At 39.9% G+C, this 20,361-nt stretch overlaps 1 protein-coding gene across 1 annotated transcript in view; it reads left to right on the forward strand.

Moving 5' to 3' along the window:
- Positions 1-213: 213 nt before the first annotated feature.
- The window catches only part of fam20a (FAM20A golgi associated secretory pathway pseudokinase), a 30,678-nt gene continuing 10,530 nt past the window's right edge, over positions 214-20,361 (forward strand). The window contains exons 1-5 of the mRNA XM_017725376.2: positions 214-1,691; positions 8,599-8,792; positions 9,947-9,997; positions 14,411-14,489; positions 14,595-14,687. Coding sequence (XP_017580865.1) covers positions 1,354-1,691; positions 8,599-8,792; positions 9,947-9,997; positions 14,411-14,489; positions 14,595-14,687 — 755 coding nt within the window. The 5' untranslated portion in view covers positions 214-1,353. The remainder of the gene's footprint in view (positions 1,692-8,598; positions 8,793-9,946; positions 9,998-14,410; positions 14,490-14,594; positions 14,688-20,361) is intronic.

Consider the following 20,361-nt stretch of genomic DNA (forward strand, 5'->3'; position numbering starts at 1 on the left):
CCTTCTGTATTTCCCATCCGGCTCTCCAGCATTCCGCAGCAATGCCACATTCAAATTTCAGCTGCTCCTCTCCAGCCGGCGCTCAAAGCAAAGGAAAGACGCCGCCACGCTCCCTGTCATTTATACGAGTGAAAACACAAGGTATGAGCGCCTGGCTCTCGAGAGACTGTGGGTCCTCCCTCTCTCCCTCTTTCTCTCTCTCTCTCCTCTGTCACTCTCACTCTCTCGCGCCGTGAAATCGTGTGTTTGACCAGAGGCTGTGCCTACATGGGAAGTGAGAAGGTGTAGCTGGAGGAGTGCCCAGCAGCGAGAGAAGCGAGTCAGTCAGGAGGGAGGAGGAGAGCAGCCCTCAGCAGTGGCTCTAGAGAGAGAGACAGCCACACTGACACTCACTGCCTCGCTCAACCACAGTCCAAATCTACAGGAGTCCAACTGAAGACCATCCCAGAGCTTTAGTGTGAGACGTCCAGAATCCTGGTCCATTCAAAGCTGGAGGAATTTCACCGTATCTCATCAAGGAGAAGAACCGAGCATGGCAGATGGACCTTCTAAGACTTATCTTGGTTCAGTCTTCACCACCAGAAGAACCCAGTATTGTGGATGATCTATCTTCTAAGACCATCTAAAGGCAGTAAGAAGTGTTACCAGGTCAGCCTGAGATTTTCTCCACCGGAAGAACCCAGCATTGTGGATGATCTACCTTCCAAGAACATCTCAGCTGAATAACAAATGCAAGCTTGTCTTTGGTCACAGAAGAACGCAGCACAGTGGATCATCCACCTTCTAACACCATCTCAACTCAACAAGTGTAGTCAGGTCAGATTTTCACATCAGAAGAACGCGTTATGGTGGATGGTCTACCTTCTCACACATTCTGTTCCAGTGAGGTTCTCAACAAAAAATAAGTGTGATCAGGTCAGACTGAGGTTTTTACCACCAGAAGAACCCAGTGTGGTGGATGATCCGCCTTCTAAGACCATCTAAACTCAGCAACAAGTGCAGTCATGTCAGACTGAGGTTTGCACCACCAAAAGAACTCAACATGGTGGATAGTCTACCTTCTAAGACCATCTAAACTCAGCAAGTGTGGTCAGGCCAGCCTGAGCTTTTTACCACTAGAAGAACCCAGCATGGTGGACGATCTACTTTCTAAGAGCATCTAAAGGCAGTGCAGTCAGGTCAGTCTGCATGGTAGGTAATCTACCTTCTAAGACCTTCTAAACTCATCAACAAGTGTGCTCAGATTATACTGAGGTTTCCACCACATGAGGAGCCCACTATATTAGATGGTTTACCTTCTAAGACCATCTTAATTCAGTAGTAAGTGGGATTAAATCAAATCAGTCGGCCGCCATGCGTCGGGACCGGTTCCTGCTGGCCATCACTCTGACCACAGTCCTAGTGGCTGATGTCTATTTCGTGCTGCTGCCCAGGCTGAGAGACTGGTATCACCTGTCCAGGAATGGCTGCACCTGCCAGGGGGTGAATTTTAGCATCGAGTATCAGGGACAAACTTCCCAAAAATGGACCTCAGGCTCCAACACCACCTTCGAGCAGGAGTCCAAGCTGGAGAGGCTGTTCAGCCACCCTCTGTACAACATCCGTCTACCAGAGCTTGCTCCAGACGAGAGGCTGCTGGAGGAGGAGGAGCTGATGGGGTATTACAGGAGGAAGGTGACCCGCTGGGAGAGGTGAGCACGTTTAATGTTTGTTGAAAGCAAATTGAAATTGATGTGAAATCAGTTTAGGTTGAGTTTTTCAAGGGTTCTTTAGTAAGGGCAATGGTTCCATTTGGAACCACAAGTTCTATTCAGAACTATTTGCTTGAATGATTCTCTGCAGGGGGAAATGGTTCTTCAGATGGATGGAGAGTGTGTTGAATGTTTCTTTGAAAACGGCTCTATATAGCACCCCCAAAGGTTCTGCTATTGTAACAATGGCGACATTGTAACAATACAAGAACCCTTTTTAGTGCAATATAGAACCATATACAACACATTCTCCATCAACCTGAAGAACAACTTTAAAATGCAGAGAACCGTTCAATGCAAATGGTTTCTGAATAGAACTCGTGGCTCCAAATGGAACCATTGCCCTTACTAAAAAATCCTAGAAGAACCATCTTGTGTGTAGGGAACGACTGATATATCGGTTGTCTGATAATCCATCCATCCATTTTCTAAGCTGCGTCTCCCTCAGGGTCGCAGGGTTGTCTGATAATATTGGCTGAAATTAGGGACCCACAGTTTTAGTGGTATCAATGAAAATATTACAAACAACGTACTGATAATTAGCTAATGAATTTATAAAAAAATTTTTTTTTAAATCTGGGATTCAAACTCTGTCTCCTGATAACAGTGCAAAAGTCCTCACTTTTTTTTAAAAATAAATAAATACTATGATTTCTTAAATAACTATATTTTATCACATGTCTGTAAAGTACTTTGAGCTGCCACTGCCATGAAAAGTCCTCTATAAACAAAAGTTTTATTATTATTTAATTATTATTATTATTTAAAGAAATCATTTGAAGTGTTATGTGAACATTGTCAAAGTTTCAAAACGTACTGTCCACTCCTCAGTCCATATAGGGACACTAAGCTGCGAACACAGCCTGTTCTTAATGTCAGCACGTATACATCTATTCAGCCTACAGCAGGTCAGCCCTGCCCATTTATGATGATGTTAGAAGAGTGTTTTAGCCAATCAGAATAGAGCTCATTTACATATATCAGTTAAAATGATATAGAGAAGTAAAAATGCACTGTTTTTGGTACATAAAACCACAGCGAACAAGTCCACAAGCGAAAGGTAAATTCCACCAACTTTTTAAAATTCCTGCTTAATTCAGAGCAGTTTGGTGTGAAAGGGTTCAATCGTCTTTACAGTGGTGGTGATGGGAACCAGGCGTTGCCATGACAACAACACAAATATAGACATTATTTACCCTCCAGAACCACCAGAGAACCTACACAGAATATATATGGAATGTTTATGATGGAAAATAGTGGAAAATCTGAAAAGAAAATCTTTGGGGATGTAAAACAACTAAAATAAAATAAAAATAAAAAATAAGCAATGGAGCACATTCATGTAGGAACTTTCTGTGTGGGAGCTTTTAGAGGTGGATGTCTGGTTCCTATCACCACCACTGTGAGCAATTCTGACTCGGTAATTCATAAGGAATCTAATGGTCTCTAATGGTAAGCCAAACCCCATTAGACAGCAAAACCATCCAGTTTTAATGCTTAAGTTTCGGTCTTTGGGGACTAGTTTTCCTGCATGTACCCCTTCGCCATGAATGGATGTTAAAAAAAAATGAAACAAAAAAAACTATCATAAAGCAATGCAGCACATTCATGTAATAACTTTCTGTGAGGGAGCTTTTAGAGGTGGACATCCTATCACCTATCACCATCACTGTGAACAGTTCTGACTCAGCACATTTGTCTAGAACAGAGCGTTTCACACCAAACCACTCTGAACCGCACTGCTTACATCTCAACTGTCTCATTATGCAGAATTTTTGGAAAATCTGCATGATTCCCCTTTAATTGTGGTCACCACTGTTATGAATGAGATTCTGTCTGAGGGTCAGGCTCATTCTGTCATCAACAGCAGCTAAAAAAACTCCACCAGCCTCTCCTAAAGTGCTCTCACTTGTCTTTGCAGAAGCACAAAGATCTTACAGCTGCTCCTCCAGTCTGATGTCACTCTTCCAGCCTTGCTGTGATATGAATAAAGATAAAAAATCTGTAAGAGGATTTGACCAGATCTTAGCCTGAGGGTGTTCGGATCAGGAATATGTAAATGACCTTCATGGCATGATATGATTCATAGCGGTTGAGGATTTCTGACGCTCAACTGTGCGTGTGCACATAGCACAGCAGCACAGAGCGTGAATGGCATGTCAGCATTTACAGTGCCTCCTGGCAAGAAAGCACAGGCAGTGCCTTCTATCTGCATACTGGCTGTCAGAGTCATTTCGCGGGAGGTTTGATCATTTCCACTGAGGCTGCAGGGTAAATGACAACAGCCTGGACTTAAGCCCTCTTAGAATGTCAGGAAAGACACATGACCTTCTGAAAAGACAGTATAAAATGTATTAGAGGCAGGTTTGCCTTATCATGAGGCAACATGGCAAACACTCCATTTGAATATCACTGCTGTTGGAGGGAAACCTCATATCTCCATTTTTATCATTGCTGTTTATATTGCGTGTGAATTTCATGGTGAACAGACAAAGAAAAACGGCATGAAATGACTTGGAAAAACTTCCATTTTCCATTGATTTACATTAAAAGTAAGTTATGTTTTTTCTTTCTCCTGTAAAGTTACATTTTGGAGATACAAGTTTTTTTTCTGACATGTAGTGAAGACACTCCAAGATATAATAAGCAGTGTTGAGCTGTGACTTATTTGCATTCAGTTTGTGCTGTAAATGACAAAACTGAAAAAAAAACCAAGCAAGAAAAAACACGGTAGTGTCCCTATGGGATTTTAGTTGTATGTTACCGCTACACTAACGGCTACTCACCTTAGCACGTTTTGCTCATTCTAGATGAAACGTGGACATTTGAAGCTTTTAAAATACATTTATTTGAAGTATGTAAGAGACTTTAATGTGCTTATCGTAACGCAACACAGTAAAAACAAAAAAATCATAGAAACCATTTAAAGTTTCTGATGGTTCCTGGTGGTGTCCCTAATGGTATAGTGTGTGTGTTTTTTTGTTTTTTTTGATGGGTTGGTGTCACAGTGTAAAGGACCTTCAGAAGGACTAGAGTGATAGAGCTGCCACCACTGTTTTCCATTCCTAACAACTAACCAGAACCTGCTTAGACTACGACTCTAATTCACAGTCAATGACGTATCTAGAACCTCCAGAAGGACTAGAGTAATAGAGCTGTCACTGCTGTTTTCCATTCCTCACAACAAACCAGAACCTGCTTAGACTGTGACTCTAATTCACAGTCAATGACGTATCTAGAACCTCCAGAAAGACTAGAGTGATAGGTCTGTCGCTGCTGTTTTCCATTCCTAGCAACTAACGGGAACCTGCTTAGACTATGACTCTTATTCACAGTCAGTGATGTATCTAGAACCTGCAGAAGGACTAGAGTGATAGATAAAGCTGCCATCGCTGTTTTCCATTCCTACCAACCAACCAGAACACTGCTTAGACTACGACTCGTATTTAAATCAGTGATGTATGTAGAACCTTCAGAAGGACTCGAGGGATAGATTGAGCCGCTGCTGCTGTTTAACATTCCTAAAAACTAACCAGAACCTGCTTAGACTACAGCTCATATTTACAGTCAGTGTTTTATCTAAAACTTCCAGAATTACATTTTTCTTACAGAGTTGGTTCCACCCAGTCTAATTTAGAGTGTGTTTGTTTGATTCTGTCACTTCCTGATGATGTTGGTAATTAATCTAATATGTAAGGCCTTCAGTCCAGCCCCTGAAGTCCTGACCAATGGTAGAGCAGCTTGGCTGTATCTACCTAGATACCACAGATAGAACAATCCTGATTGGATCATTTTCCCTCAAGTGTTTCAACACTTTAATCCTTTTGTTTTCAACTGAAACTTAAAAATGAAAGAAGAGCCTAATTACAAAGTTCCACAGCTGTGACTAGAGCAGTCCTGACTAGATCAGAGGTCTAAAATCATAAGGTTGAGTCAGCTTTGCCTGCCTTGGACCGCCTCTAATTCGGGTTGTGTTGTGCAACGTCTCTCCGGCATGTGGTTTGTGGCTTCACTGATTGTGAGGGGCAGCTGTGGAAGGCAATAATCGCCTCGTTAGGAATCAATCAGCACACTATTTACATACGACTGTCTACACTGCACAGTGAGGACGTCAATATGACGGTGCAGGCCAAACAAACCTCACCACCTCCCAGACCACTCAGGGCCAGTCATGACGCAGACCAGCCCATCTTGAACTTAAACTGTACTCTCACAGCAAAAGAAGAGCTCACAGCAAATCCAGCCACTTCCTTCCATCGCTGTTTTCTGTTCCTAACAACTAACTGGAACACTGCTTAGACTGATTGTATTCACAGACAGCGATGTATCTAGAACTTCCAGAAGGACAAGAATGATAGATTGAGCTGCTGTCGCTGTTTCCCATTCCTAACAACTAACTGGAACGCTGCTTAGACTGACTGTATTCACAGATTGCGATGTATCTAGAACGTCTAGAAGGACTAGAGTCATAGATTAAGCTGCTACCGCTGTTTTCCATTCCTAAACTCCACTCACTGTCCACTTTATTAGACACTCTTACCTTGTCGGCCCACCTTGTAGATGTAAAGTCAGAGACGATAGCTCATCTGCAGCTGTACAGTTTGTGTTGGTCATCCTCTAGTCCTTCATCAATGGACACAGGACACTGCCCACAGGACGCTTCTGGCTGGATATTTTTGGTGGGTGGACTATTCCAGCAGCGACACTGAGGTGTTTAAAAACTCCAGCAGCACTGCTGTGTCTGATCCACTCACGTTAACACACCACCACCACTTCAGCGTTACTGCAGTGCTGAGAATGACCCACCACCCAAATAGTAGCTGCTCTGTGAGGGTCCATGGGGTTCCTGACCACTGAAGAACAGGGTAAAAAGTATCAGAGAAAAAGATGGACTACAGTCTGTAACTGTAGAACTACAAAGTGGAGCTATACAGTAAGTGGAGCTGATAAAATGGACAGTGAGTGTAGAAACAAGGATGTGGCCTGTTGTGCCTGACCGGTGTGTGTGTGTGTGTGTGTATATATATATATATATATATATATATATACACATATATATTCCACCAGGAATTCTTTTCCCACTTCAGCAAAACCGAGCTTTAACCACGAGCGACTGTGCGTTCAGCTGCTTAAAATAAGCTTGATAAGCAGCTGATTAAAGAACATTCGAGCTTTTAGGAGGCGGTTTGTGGGCTGGCTCGCATGGGAGGGGGCGTCACTTCTCTTTTCCTAGATTTTTCACTTTCTGCAGGACAAACAGAGGTACCGGTTTGCAGAGGTCACGCTGACAGCTTTTGAGGTCGGCTAGCAAATATTTGCAGCCTGATGGATCGATACTGTCATATGATGGTGCAAAGTTCGCCAGGAAGCAGCTCAATTTTATGATGCAGGAAAGCAGTAACTCAGATATTTACATTCATTCAAAAGAGTGAAAGAAAGAAAAAAAGAGTATAAGTTAAAAGAGATGTGACTTATTTCTTTTAATCCCAAGGGCTGTTTTTTATATTGTTATGCTGATGTTTTGGCTTTCTGGCCTAAAACTAATGTATTATTTATTGTGTATTCTCTACTGGACGTTTAAGGGCTCTTCATAGAACACGATCCTCATATGTTTCATATCTAAACACTCTGTTGTCTTGATCACTACTTTCCAAACTCGCTGCAGCAGCTTCAACAGCTATAAACTCTCTCACGCCATTTCACACAAGTTTCCAATGTGGACTGAATGAAGAATGAAGGGTTTCTGGCGTGATGGTCAGTCCTTAGTGATTTCCTGAATGTCCGTCGGTCAGTTTCACACAGAATGTAGACGGACACACGAATCCAGCAGCTCCACATGGCAAGAGGCACATGATGTGTATCTCAGCCCCTCTTCATAGGCTAATAAAGATGTGAGTCTCGTAGGATCTCGTGATGAGATGGAATGGAAAGGGCGCCTCTGCAGATTCAGGAAGGGTTTGAACTGGATTTCTGAATCATCACAAAGAGACACTCAAAGGGTAAACCCCTTACATGGCTAGGGTCTGTCGGTGGGCCCCAAGCTTCATTACACACAGTTTGCACTGAAGTCACTGTAGTTATGGAATAATAAGCCTTTGTATTAGTAAGCCTGAGATTGTAAGGGGTTAAAACCGTGAGAACTTTCTAAGTTCATCTCAGAGAGGAAAAATAAAATATACACAAAAATGGAGAAGATGGATGCTTTAAAATGAAGTGTGGATATTGGCCTCAAATTCCCAGAGGATTCAGCATATGAGCGAACAAACACTTTAGTCTCAAGACAGCTGGAACTGAGAATATTAACACTTCAGATCATTCAGCCTGTGAGGACTTGTGAGGAGCACCAGGCAATCTACTCAGAACTTCTCCTGCAGCTGCTGCAAGTTTCACCAACACATTTTCTTCTGAAATGAAGGTGTTAATAGTGAGTCTGTGCTGCGCTTACAGCCTCTACTCTTCTGGGTAGGCTCTAGATGTTGACCATTGCTGTGAGGATCTGATTGACCATTAGTGAGGTCAGGTACTGATGTTGGATGGTCAGTTCTGGATCACTAACTCATCCCAAAGGTATTGGAGCTCCATCACTCCAGAGAACACAGCCACACTGCTCCACAGCACAATGCTTGCGGGCTTTATATCCCTCAAGCATTGGGCATGGTGACCTTAGACTCATTCTATTGGTGCTCTTCTATGGAGATTACACAAGCTGTGTCCACAGCAGGTGACCTTAAAGTAGCTGAATTCACTCTTCAGGATTGCCTGGATACCTTTGGACAGATATTGTATGTAACAATGCATAATATCAGCATCATGTATGGGCTGTTAAAATTTATGACCTCCTTCCCAGGCAGCAGAAGTTGTACGTCGAAGCCGCCGCAGCGTCCAACATCTCCATTCCTGAGCAACCCGTGACCTTTGAGCCTAATGCTAGCTGGCTGAAATTCCACTTGGGGATTAACCGCTACGCCCTGTACTCCAGAGATGACCACAGCATCGACAGGCTACTGCAGGACATGCAGAGCGCACCCATCATCAGTGCAGGTGACTGTTTACCTGGAACAGACCTTCATTCATGAACAGGCCGGAAATATAAATATATATATATATTGTAACAGTAACAATCATAACACGATAGTGTTCTATTATAATCTAGTATAATCTAATAGCCTCTTGTGTCTCTTAATCTAGTAATCTACAGTATTATAGTGAAACAGTGTCCTGTTACTATCTGTTATAATCTAATCACCTATTATGCGTATTCATTTCATAATCTATTGTAAGCAAAAAGTGTGCTAGTAAAATCTTATATAATCTAATAATCTATAATGTCTATTATAGAATCAAATAGGGTCCCTTATAATCTATTATAATTTAATAATCTATCAAGTCTATTACTCTAATAATCTATTATCATTAAAGAGTGTGTAATTATAATATATTATTATCAGTGTTCTATTTTTAAATCTATTACCATCTAATAATCTACCCTGCCTGGTAATCTAGTAATCTGTAGTCAAATATTGTGCTGTTCTGTTGTGCTAATCTGTTCAAACCTAATAATCTATCATGTCTATTAGCCTAGGAGCCTAGAATCAAATAGGGTCCTTTATAATCTATTATAATTGTATAATCTTTATAATCTATATAATTTAATAATAATATAATTTAAAATTACTTTAGTAATCTATTATAAGTACATAGTGTGCTATTATACTCTATTATAATCTAATATCAATCTATCAAATGTATCAATCTAGCAATTTATTATCATGAAATAGTGTGCTATTATAATCTATAATAATCCAATAACCTATAATGTCTATCAATCTAGTAAGTTATTATAATCAGTGTTCTTTAAATCTATTACATTTTTATCCACATTATTATTAATAATAATCTAATAATCTACCATTGTAATAAAATAGTGTGCTCTTATAATCTATAATAATCTAATAATTTCTCTCTCTTCATGTATAATCAAATATTGTGTTATTATAATCTATTATAATGCAATAGCCTTGGGGGGGGGGGGCATCTGCACAGTTCTGTAAGTGTGTATTCGGCTCAGAGTCTGATATGCAGCGTCTGACAGACACAGGCGCTTTAAGCAGGTGACGACAGCGCTGAATGAGACTGATGAGTTGAGGGATTCTGTGTCTGAGAAGTGAAAGTCTGACAGACTTCATCTCTTTTAGATTACACTCAGGACGAGAAGGCCTTAAAGGGAGCCTGCGACTGCTCACAGGGTACGTCATCATTCATTATTCTGACTTCAGTACTCTTTATTTCACAGCTGAAATCTCTTTTTACATCTCTAAACAAGCATTTTCCCCAAATAATGTTAATTACCATTAGATTTGTCAAGCTTAAAGGAAAACTTCACCAATTTTCAAAATTCCTGAATTAATTAAATGGTTAAGATGTAAACAGAGTGCGTTCAGACTGATTTGTTGTGAAATGTTCTATTCTAGATAAACTTACCCAGTCAGAACTGTTCACAGTGGCGGTGATAGGAACCAGACGTCCCCCTCTAAAAGCTCCCTTACAGAAAGTTCCTACATGAAATGGTTATGAATTCACTGCCTGATGACTGAGACACTGTTTTATGATCGTTTAGAGAACTTAAACTCCATTCATGGTGGAGGGATACATGCAGGGCGCTATGCGGCAAAATAGGCCCCAAAGAAAACTGATTATTCCAGATTTTCCACTATTTTCCATCATCAACATTCCATATAAACTCAGAAGACTCGTGTAGGTTCTGGATGGTAAATAAAATGGCAATATTTGTGTTGTAGTCATGGCAATGCCTACATCAAACTACTGAATGCAGTCCTGACTGTGTTTTACAGGAATTTGAAAAAAATGGGTGGAATTCCCCTGTCAGATTAAGACTTTGTTGCCTGAAGGCTGGCCAAAAGAAGAAATCAATAAAAAGCAATATTTTTGTTTTCAGTGGCGGTGGTGAGTGTATTGCCGCTGGGTTTGTGGAGAATGATATTATGGCTCTGTGCTGTATTATAGCAGCTACTGAACTGAGCCACAGAAGCCGCATGGCTACAAACACATGCCTGTAAAAGTCAGTTGCTCTGCAGTGAGGAGTTATTTAGCTCTGGATTCAGGGAACATGAAGTTCTGCCATTCACTGCCCAATCCATACAGTCTGAAATACATTACATTTCCAAAAGTATTCGCTCGTCTGGCTTCACACACATATGAACTGACATCCCATTCTTAATCTATAGAGTTTAATATGATGTTGGCCCACTCTTTGCAGCTATAACAGCTTCAGGTCTTCTGGGAAGGCTTTCCACAAGGGTTAGGAGTGTGTTTATGGGAATTTTTGAATGTTCTTCCAGAAGTGCATTTGTGAGGTGAGACACTGATGTTGGACGAGAAGGCCTGACTCGCAGTCTCCGCTCTAATTCATCCCAAAGGTGTTTTGTCGGGTTGAGGTCAGGACTCTGTGCAGGCCAGTCAAGTTCTTCCACACCAAACTGGCTCATCCATGTCTTTATGGACCTTGCTTTGTGCACTGGTCTGCAGTCATGTTGGAACTGGAAGGGGTCATCCCCAAACTGTTCCCACAAAGTTGTGAGCATGAAATTGTCCAAAATCTCTTGGTGCTGAAGCATTAAGAGTTCCTTTTACTGGAACTAAGGGGCTGAGCCCAACTCCTGAAAAACAACCCCGCACTATAATCCCCCCCTCTACCAAACTTTATACTTGGCACAATGCAGTCAGACAAGTACCATTCTCCTGGCAACCGCCAGACCCAGACTCTTCCATCAGATTTCCAGACGGAGAAGCATGATTGGTCCATCTCCACTGCTCTAAAGTCCAGTGCCGGCGCTTTACATCACTGCATTCCATGTTTTGCATTGTGCTTGGTGATGTAAGACTTGGATGCAGCTGCTTGGCCATGGAAACCCATTCCATGGAGCTCTCTATACTGTTCTTGAGCTGATCTGAAGGCCACATGAAGTTTGGAGGTCTGTAGTGATTGACTCTGCAGAAAGTCGTCAACCTCTGCATACTATGCGCCTCAGCATCCACTGACCCCACTCTGTCATTTTACATAGCCCACCACTTTGTGGCTGAGTTGCTGTCATTCCCAATCACTTCCACTTTGTTATAATCCCACTGACAGTTGATTGTGGAATATTTAGTAGTGAGGAAATTTCACAACTGGACTTGTTGCACAGGTGGCGTCCGATCACGGTACCACGCTGGAATTCACTGAGCTCCTGAGAGCGACCCATTCTTTCACTAATGTTTGTAGAACCAGTCTGCAGGCCTAGGGGCCTGTGGCCCACCTGTGGCCACGGAAGTGATTGGAACACCTGAATTCAATGATTTGGATGGGTGACTGAATACTTTTGGAAATATAATCTATTCACAAGGATCCTGTTCTGATCTATTTAAACCCAAGGCATTCATTCAGATAGTATTACTTAAGTTAAATATATACAAAATCATCAATAGCAATGTACTTTCTATTGGAAGGTGTCTGTCCCTGTCTGTTTTTGTTTGTGTATGTTTTTGTGTTGTTTTATGAAAGATCTTTTCATTTTCTTTGAAAGTTGAATGATGAAAGTAATGAAAGCAAAAAATGCTATTCCACATCTTCACATCACTACTGAAACACAGAGCTTTCGTCTGTAGGAAGTGAGGCTGCATCCCTGTCCCTCATGCCCACATGGTGAGCAGTTAGATTCCATTGTTTTGAAGTAAATGTGCCCCAAAGTCTGAAAGTCAGTGAGGAACATTAAGAATCGCCATATTTTCTGCAGTTCAGCACTTTTTAGTGTTTTAATGTAAAATATGATGATTTTCTGTGTGAACAGCTGCTCAAACCTGTATTGAGTTTCTAAGCTCAAAATGAGCTGAAATTGTCACCGAAACAGTCACGACTGACACATTTGATACAGTTTGGGCAGTTATGATTGTTTTGGTAGTGATAAATACAGTGTTCAATAATTATCATAATAAAATAATCATAATTAAGGTTTAGAGTCACTCAAAACAAAAGGATTTTAGTCTGAAGTCCAAGATCAGTTAAAAGTCCCGAATCTGTTTCAGCTCAGAGTTTGACCCAGTTCAGTAGAAGCAAAACAGGCTGGTTTTGGTCCACAAAACCACGCAAATGTTATGAATGTTATAAGTGGACCTCAAGAGTGAAAGAAGAGACCTTCTTTGTGAACAGAGACCTACAAATCAATATAGTAAAGGAAGCTCATTTGTGATCCTGAGTTTAAAGCCAGTTTTTACTAAACTTAAACTTGGAACTAAGTTGTAAATAAATCTTAAACTGAAACTTTGCTTGTTTGTAAAAAGTGATGTCAGAGCCACTCGGTTGTCCCTGATGGAAACTGTTTGCCTTCAGTGTTTTGTGCTTATGATCATCTTAATAGACGTCAGCGTCACTAATTAATGATGTTCTATTAAAAGACTGGTTTACCAAGAGAGACGCTGGAGGATTTTCACCTGAAATGAGTTCATGAAGCGAGTCTTGTGATAAAAATGATAACAGGACATCAGAGCCATAATTACTCTTTTAGTACTTTTACTTTTGATACTTAAGTACATTTGAAGGTAAATACTTCAGTACTTTTACTCAAGTGGAGGTCTAAAGGGAGGAACTTCTACTTTTACTGGAGTAATATTTTACCTTGGGTGTCTCTACTTTAACTCAAGTACATGGTTTGTGTTCTTCGTCCACCATTGGTTTAAACTCTTCTCTTTGCAGCTGCAAAGATCTGCTGTTGTGCTTGACTTTCGCGCCGATTCATGAGTCACCTGTTTTGAAGCTTGAAAACAAGCTATTAAAATGAGTATGAGAGATGCTAAAAAAGGCTCTCATGTTGTGGTTTAGGGTTGGAGGCAGCTTTCCATGGTATGCCACAACCTCAGACAAAGAAAAAGAAACCACCAATTGAGCACAGGGTGCACCAAGCACCAGTTTTAAACACACCATCTATAATTAAGCTATCGCTGCCAAGAACCTGCACTCAGTCCAAAACAGAGCGGTTTAAAGCCCTGGCGCTCTTACATATGATCCCAGCACAGGAAGATAAGAGATGCTACACATCCAGTTTCTTCTGATATGAAGGTGTTAATAGTGAGTCAGTGCTGCAGTAACATCCTCTACTCCTCTGGGAAGGCTCTACACTAGATGTTAAACATTGCTCTGAGGATTATATTGAGCATTAGTGAAGTCAGGTACTGATGGATCACTGATGTTTTGGATCACTAACTCATCCCAAAGGTATTGGATGGAGCTCCATCACTCCAGAGAACATAGGTCCACTGCTCCACAGCCCAATGCTGGGGGGCTTTATACTCCTCTAGCCCATGCTCGGCACTGGGCATGCATTACTTGCTGAATCTACTCAGTAGAAGGGTTATGTGGATGCTTTTGTATATATAGTGTATTTGTTCACAAACTGCAAAGACTAGTAAATACAGACCAACAGTGAGCACAAAAACAGAAGTTGTCAATTAGTGTCTGCTTGGTCAAAAGTGCTTGGACCCCTCAGATTGCTGCTCCAGTCAGTATCATGCTATTTCTTTCCTCGCAGCTGTGTGATCTTAGCATTTAATGGTGAAATATTCCTTCAAACTGAACACAGGAGACAATTAAAATCCTTTTTCCTCAGTGGTCAAGCCGAGTGGGCATCACCTGAAACTGGCGCTGAAGTTGCAAGACTTTGGGAAAGCTATGTTTAAACCTATGAGGTAAGCTATAACAATAACTATAACTATAACTACAACAATACTACTTAGTGGATCACCAGTTGGTGTTTGAGTACACACCAGAAATGATTGTGTCTGGTTTTTCAGACAGGAGCGACACGAGGAGACACCCGAGGACTTCTTTTACTTTGTCGACTTCCAGAGACACAATGCTGAGATCGCATCTTTCCATCTGGACAGGTTCAGTGTTCATTTTCTCATTATGTCTGAGAATATTGTTGCTGCCAGACTCAAATGCTGCATCTTCAATTATAATGTTCGTATAATTTGAACATTTCAGCTGCTATTTCAATGTTTTATGATGAATAGACCAACAGAATGTTAAAAAAATATATTTTTAGGGCTGTATATTATATTGTTTCCTAGGTCTGCCTTTCCAGTGCGGTTATCCCACTGATGTTCAATATGCAGATAAGACTTTAAGCGATCACTGAATGTTTTGTTGTGTGCTGTGGATGTCCTGACCAATAACATATGTATTGGAGAAATCAAGACATTCACTTGTTCCACCAAGCAGATGACTTTGGTAAAAACAGTGCAGGCCAATCTTTATGGGTTCACTTGTGTATTCTCAGAATACTGGACGGCAATCGTAACAGACAGCAAATTATTGCTGTCCAATGAAAAACATGTCCCTTTGCATCTCCCTTTTTGTGATTTTTACTTTTCTGCATCATTTGAGCTCAGCAGCTGAGCAAAATTGCTTAGAATAAGTACTTTTTCCATTAACTTATATTGAAAATGAAGAACATTTTTGTTTTCTTCTATAAAGTTATTATTTTGGAGATAATTGTTTTTTGGTGAATAGTGACAATATGTTTCTCCAAAACATGTAGATATCTTTCAGTAATAATGGCGCTTTCACAGATATGCAAGTTATAACTAATAACCCCCACAACATGACAGACACTGGATTTTAAACTTTACACTGGTAACAATCTAGACGGTCCTTTTGTTCTTTGGCCCAGAAAACACAAGGTCCATTATTTCCATAAACAATCTGAAAGGTCGACTTGTCACACCACAATACACATTTCCACTGAGTGTCACTCTATTTCAGATGAGCTCAAGCCCAGAGAAGTGGGCAGCGTTTTTGGAGGTTGTTGATATATGGCTTGTGCTGTGCAGAGTATAGTCTTAACTTGCATTTTTGGATGCAGTGATGAACAGTGGTTATTGACAACGGTTTGTCAAAGCATTCCTGAGACCATGCAGCATAATCCATCACAGAAGCGTACCAGTTTTTAATGCAGTGCCGTGGGGTCGAAGGTCACACCCATTCAAGTTGTGGTTTTTGGCCTTTTCCTTTATGCACAGAGATTTCTCTGGATTGTTTTAATCTTTTGATGATATTCTGCAATGTAGAGAGTGAAATACTTAAAATCCTTTCAATCGCTTGTTGTGAAACATTGTTCCTAACCTGTTGGTAATTGTTTTTAGATTAAATGGTGAGCCTTGACCTGTCCTTGCATATAAAGCAGTCAGCCTTTCCTAGATGCTCCTTTTATATCCAAGCATGATTGATTTGATCACCAGTTTAAGGTGTTTTTTGAACATTTTGTGTCATTTCTTGTTCTAAATTGCTCCCATGCCACCTTTTTTGAAACATGTTGCAGTCATCAACTTCAGAATGAGTACATATTTATAAACACAATGAAATTGATCAGATAAAACGTTAAATATCCAGAATGTTTTTGTACTCTTTTCATTTAAATGTAGATCAAAGTGGATTTGCATATCACTGCTTTCTGGTTTCAAATTGCATTTCATATAGTTTTGTGGAAGTGAGGTTTGTATATTGCTTTTTAAACATCACAATATTTACTGCAAAAATAAATAAAACATTGCAAAGTGACTTTATCCATCAACATTCCCCAGAGGCCAGTCTGTTTTTCCAAGCTAATCCCAGAGAGCATTTCTCACCCAGGCCAGAATGAGCAGCTGAAACAGGAGCCTAATTTACAGCATGTTGTTTTAAGATAGACCTGTAGAAGTTGGAGGCTGAACCTTCAGATGCTGGCAACAGTCTCTGAAATGAGCAGTTATACAAAAGAACCTCCGCTATAATGAATGTTTTTCCCTCTCGCTGTGTCGTCTATGCAGGAGATCCTCCTAAAGGTGTGCGATAAACTTAGAATCATGAGCTGCACAAACGCCAGACCACCCACACTCCCGCTCTGATCTCCCACTGTGGAAAACAAACACTCTCTAAAGCTCAGAGCTGAAGTTAGTTTCTTATTCGCCAGCATCTTACTAGCCTTTTCCATTCCACCTTGAATGGTGCAGTAGTTATATTAATGCTAAAATGTTTGTAAAAACTGAATTTCTAAATAAATGCGACCTAAAGTGACCCAAACAAGTTATAACAATAGATAGAGACCCCAATAAAACAAATAACACAAAGAATTACATAAGTTATTCACTCTTTTGTTGAGCAAATTGATTCAAACTTAAACTGATCTTTTGATCTCTTCAAAATTCCTACATAATGAAATAGTTAAAATGTAAACAGAGTGGGTTCAGAGCGGTTTGGTGTGAAAGCTCTGTTCTAGAGAAACGTACTGACTCAGAATTGTTCACAGTGGTGGTGATAGGAACCAGAACCAAAGCGTTCAAAGGGGAATTTCCACTGGCCAAAATCTCTGGATAATTCAATCATTGGACTGTAAATAAAGTAATTCAGTAGTTTTCTATCCAAAACCACCAGTGAGCATACACTTAACAGGCATTTTTTATATGGCATATTATGTTTATAATGTGCACAATACCAAAAATCAGTAACCTTTTGTCAACACCTCAGCGTTCCAGCATTTAAACAATCAAGACAAAAAAGATCATTTGAAAGTCTTGAAAAGTCAAAATAAAAACTCTTAAAACATAAAATTAAAATAAAGTTTACATCCTTTTAACTCATTTGCTCATTACATCCCATAATGGTGTGCAGTATAGCTCACCATTAACCTTGTGGTAATTATATCATACATCATAAAATGACTTCCACAATAAAATGTTGAATACTGTGTTAACGTGTTGCGTCTTGCATTTGTGTTTAAGGTGGTTTTCTTGCTGTAAGAGCCGCCATCCGTAGACCTTTAGGCCCTGACGTTGTCCTAATTTCCTAATACAATCCAGAATTCATAGTAAGATCAAATGCTGGCAAGCTGCCAAAGGCAGCAAAACAGCCCCACAGCCTGATACTACCACCACGATGTTTCACAGTCAGGATGATGTTCTCATTGCTGGAATGCTGGAATATTAATATCTCGCCAAGCATAATGTGTCTCATTTAAGTGAGAAATTCTGTTTTAGCCTCATTGGTTTAAAGAGAGAACACTGTTCCTGGAGAGTATGGCTTTAATTATAATAATAACTGTAATTGTAATTATCCTCTAACCTCTGTAATAAACTAATCCTTCTTGAGGTTCACATACTTTTTGCCAACAAAATATTTTAGTTTATGAAACACTATATAATTGGCTGCTTTATTTGTTTCCCGTTGGGTCCTCTTTATCCATTGTCGTTGTCATGTCACATTTTCAGACTTATGCCGAAGTTCACAGGGTTCACAAACTTAGCATCATCAATGGACAGTTTGAATGAGAAGCTGGTGGATAGGGAGTCAACGTTAGCATCATCTTTAAAGCTACAAGTAAACACAGACCATACATCCCGATGCTCTGCAGAGAGAAACCTCGAGCACTAAACGATTTGCACAATATCTTAAGCATGTTGAGACATAAAGCTTCACCATGACTTGCCACCAAAGCCCGTCTCAGAGCAGCTTATTGTGCGAGAGTTGCACCACTGCAGTGAGACGGTCTGAGCAGACAAGGCGTGATTGGACTTGAGACAGAGCTTTCATTATAAAAGTGAGTAATCATGGGGGGTGGGAAGGGAGGATCACCTGTGGCCTGTGTCTCACTCACAGTCAGCTTTAAAGTGGAGCCTTGAGGAAAATATGTGACGTGGCGCATGAAGTGCTTATTATCAGAGTGTTTATTTTAGTATAAGTCATCTTTTTGCTGCTCATTCAGAGAGCGCTAGTTTGTTTTAAAGGGCCCGTATCATGGAAAATGAAATATTTATTTCATGCAAAATGAAATAAACGTATGCAAATGTCATTCAAGTTTCAGGACTTGCTCACTCCACAGTCCAATCGTGGAAACTAAACTAAAAAAAAAGGCTGTTTCAAATTCACTGCTTTTGTGATGTCACAAAAAAGCAACACATTTGCATGTCACTGCTGTCAGGAGGAAACCTTGTATCTCCAAAATTGTAACTTTACAAGAGAAGGAAAAAATCTACTTTACTTTTAACGGAAGTCAGTGGAACCAGGCGTCTTTCCAAGAAATTTTGGGCCGTTTCTTTTGATCCATTCATCATGAAACTTACACACAATGTAAAGGGAAACAGGCAGAGATACCAAGTTTAATTCTGACAGCAGCAATATATATCTGAGATTAAAAAAAATAAGTACAGCAGGACAATTTGTTAGTTACACAGGAATTATTTTTTAATTACAACTAAACTCAACAAAAGGACACTCGTCTTTTGGCCTAATTAACTATAATTAAAGGAGTCAGTATCCTACAATTTTAATATTTTATATTATTAATAAAATATTATGTTTTTTTTACTTACCTCTAATATTTGTGTAGGTTTCTGTACCAAAAACCATGTCTAGCCTCTCTTTATCTTTTAGAATCCCTGTCTTTGTTACTGTGCCTTTAAGACTATATGCAAATTAGCTGTTCTGATTTGCTGCCCCGTTCAAAAAGTGGTCCAGGCTGTAACACTCCTTATGACAGTGCGACTGGGTGGACCTAAAGTGCTGTAGGCTAAATAGGTGGATTTAATGTAAGTGTTTTGGTTTTTGTGACATCATAAAAACAATGAAATCAAAATTGATTGTTCTTACAGTTTATTTTCCACATATGGACTGGAGAGACACTTAAACCCTGTTTACATTCAACATCAAACTCTTTTATTTCAGAACTTGGTAACACTTTCAATGAATGTCACGTTTGTAAGCATCCATAAACACATTCATAACATGTTATAATGCATTCATAAGGCATCAAAAAAATGACTGTAAAAATGTACAAAATACATTACATATTATATCCATGCTTATTATGCATTATGAATTGTTAACATAATGCTTTATAAGTTCTGTTCATAGCAAATTATAAGAGCTCATAAGCTGTATTTGTCCACTCTAAGTAAAGTGAAGCGTACTGTACTAAAGCCTCCTCCAGTGTTAAGAGTGAGGCTTCAAGTTGAAGTATTTACTGAAGGATTTGCTGAAACACTAAAACATCCACAATAAAGCTTATTACAGGCTTCAAATGTCAGAATTTAAACTAGTGCTGCCCTCAGTGTTTTACCCAATGTGGGAAAGTCAATATACACCACTGTTAATGTGCACCATCGTTAGCCTGGCACTGACTTAACACTGCATATCCAACATTACATTGTGTGGAGCTTCTGAATATTCAGGAATGAAGCCCTGAAGATGCAGCTCTAACAGCACCAGCGCTGAGAAATAAAACACTGGAAATCTCAGTAAATAAACTCTGTGTTTCTCTTTACACTCTCCAAGCTGGGACTGATTTCTTTGGCACTGACAGTATAACATGTTACTAACACTACTTATCATGCATTATATTATAATAATTCATAATGTTTAATAAACATGGCTATAAAGTGTAATTCAGTGTAATTCATTTCATAAAGATTTATAACCATATTTATAATGTCTTATGAATGCATTATAAGATGTTATTAATGTGTTTATAGATGCTTACAAACATGACATCCATAAAAAGTGTTACCCAAAACTTTGTTTCCATTA

This window comes from Pygocentrus nattereri, chromosome 13, assembly GCF_015220715.1.
Source record: "Pygocentrus nattereri isolate fPygNat1 chromosome 13, fPygNat1.pri, whole genome shotgun sequence".
NCBI classification, from domain to species: Eukaryota; Metazoa; Chordata; class Actinopteri; order Characiformes; family Serrasalmidae; genus Pygocentrus; species Pygocentrus nattereri.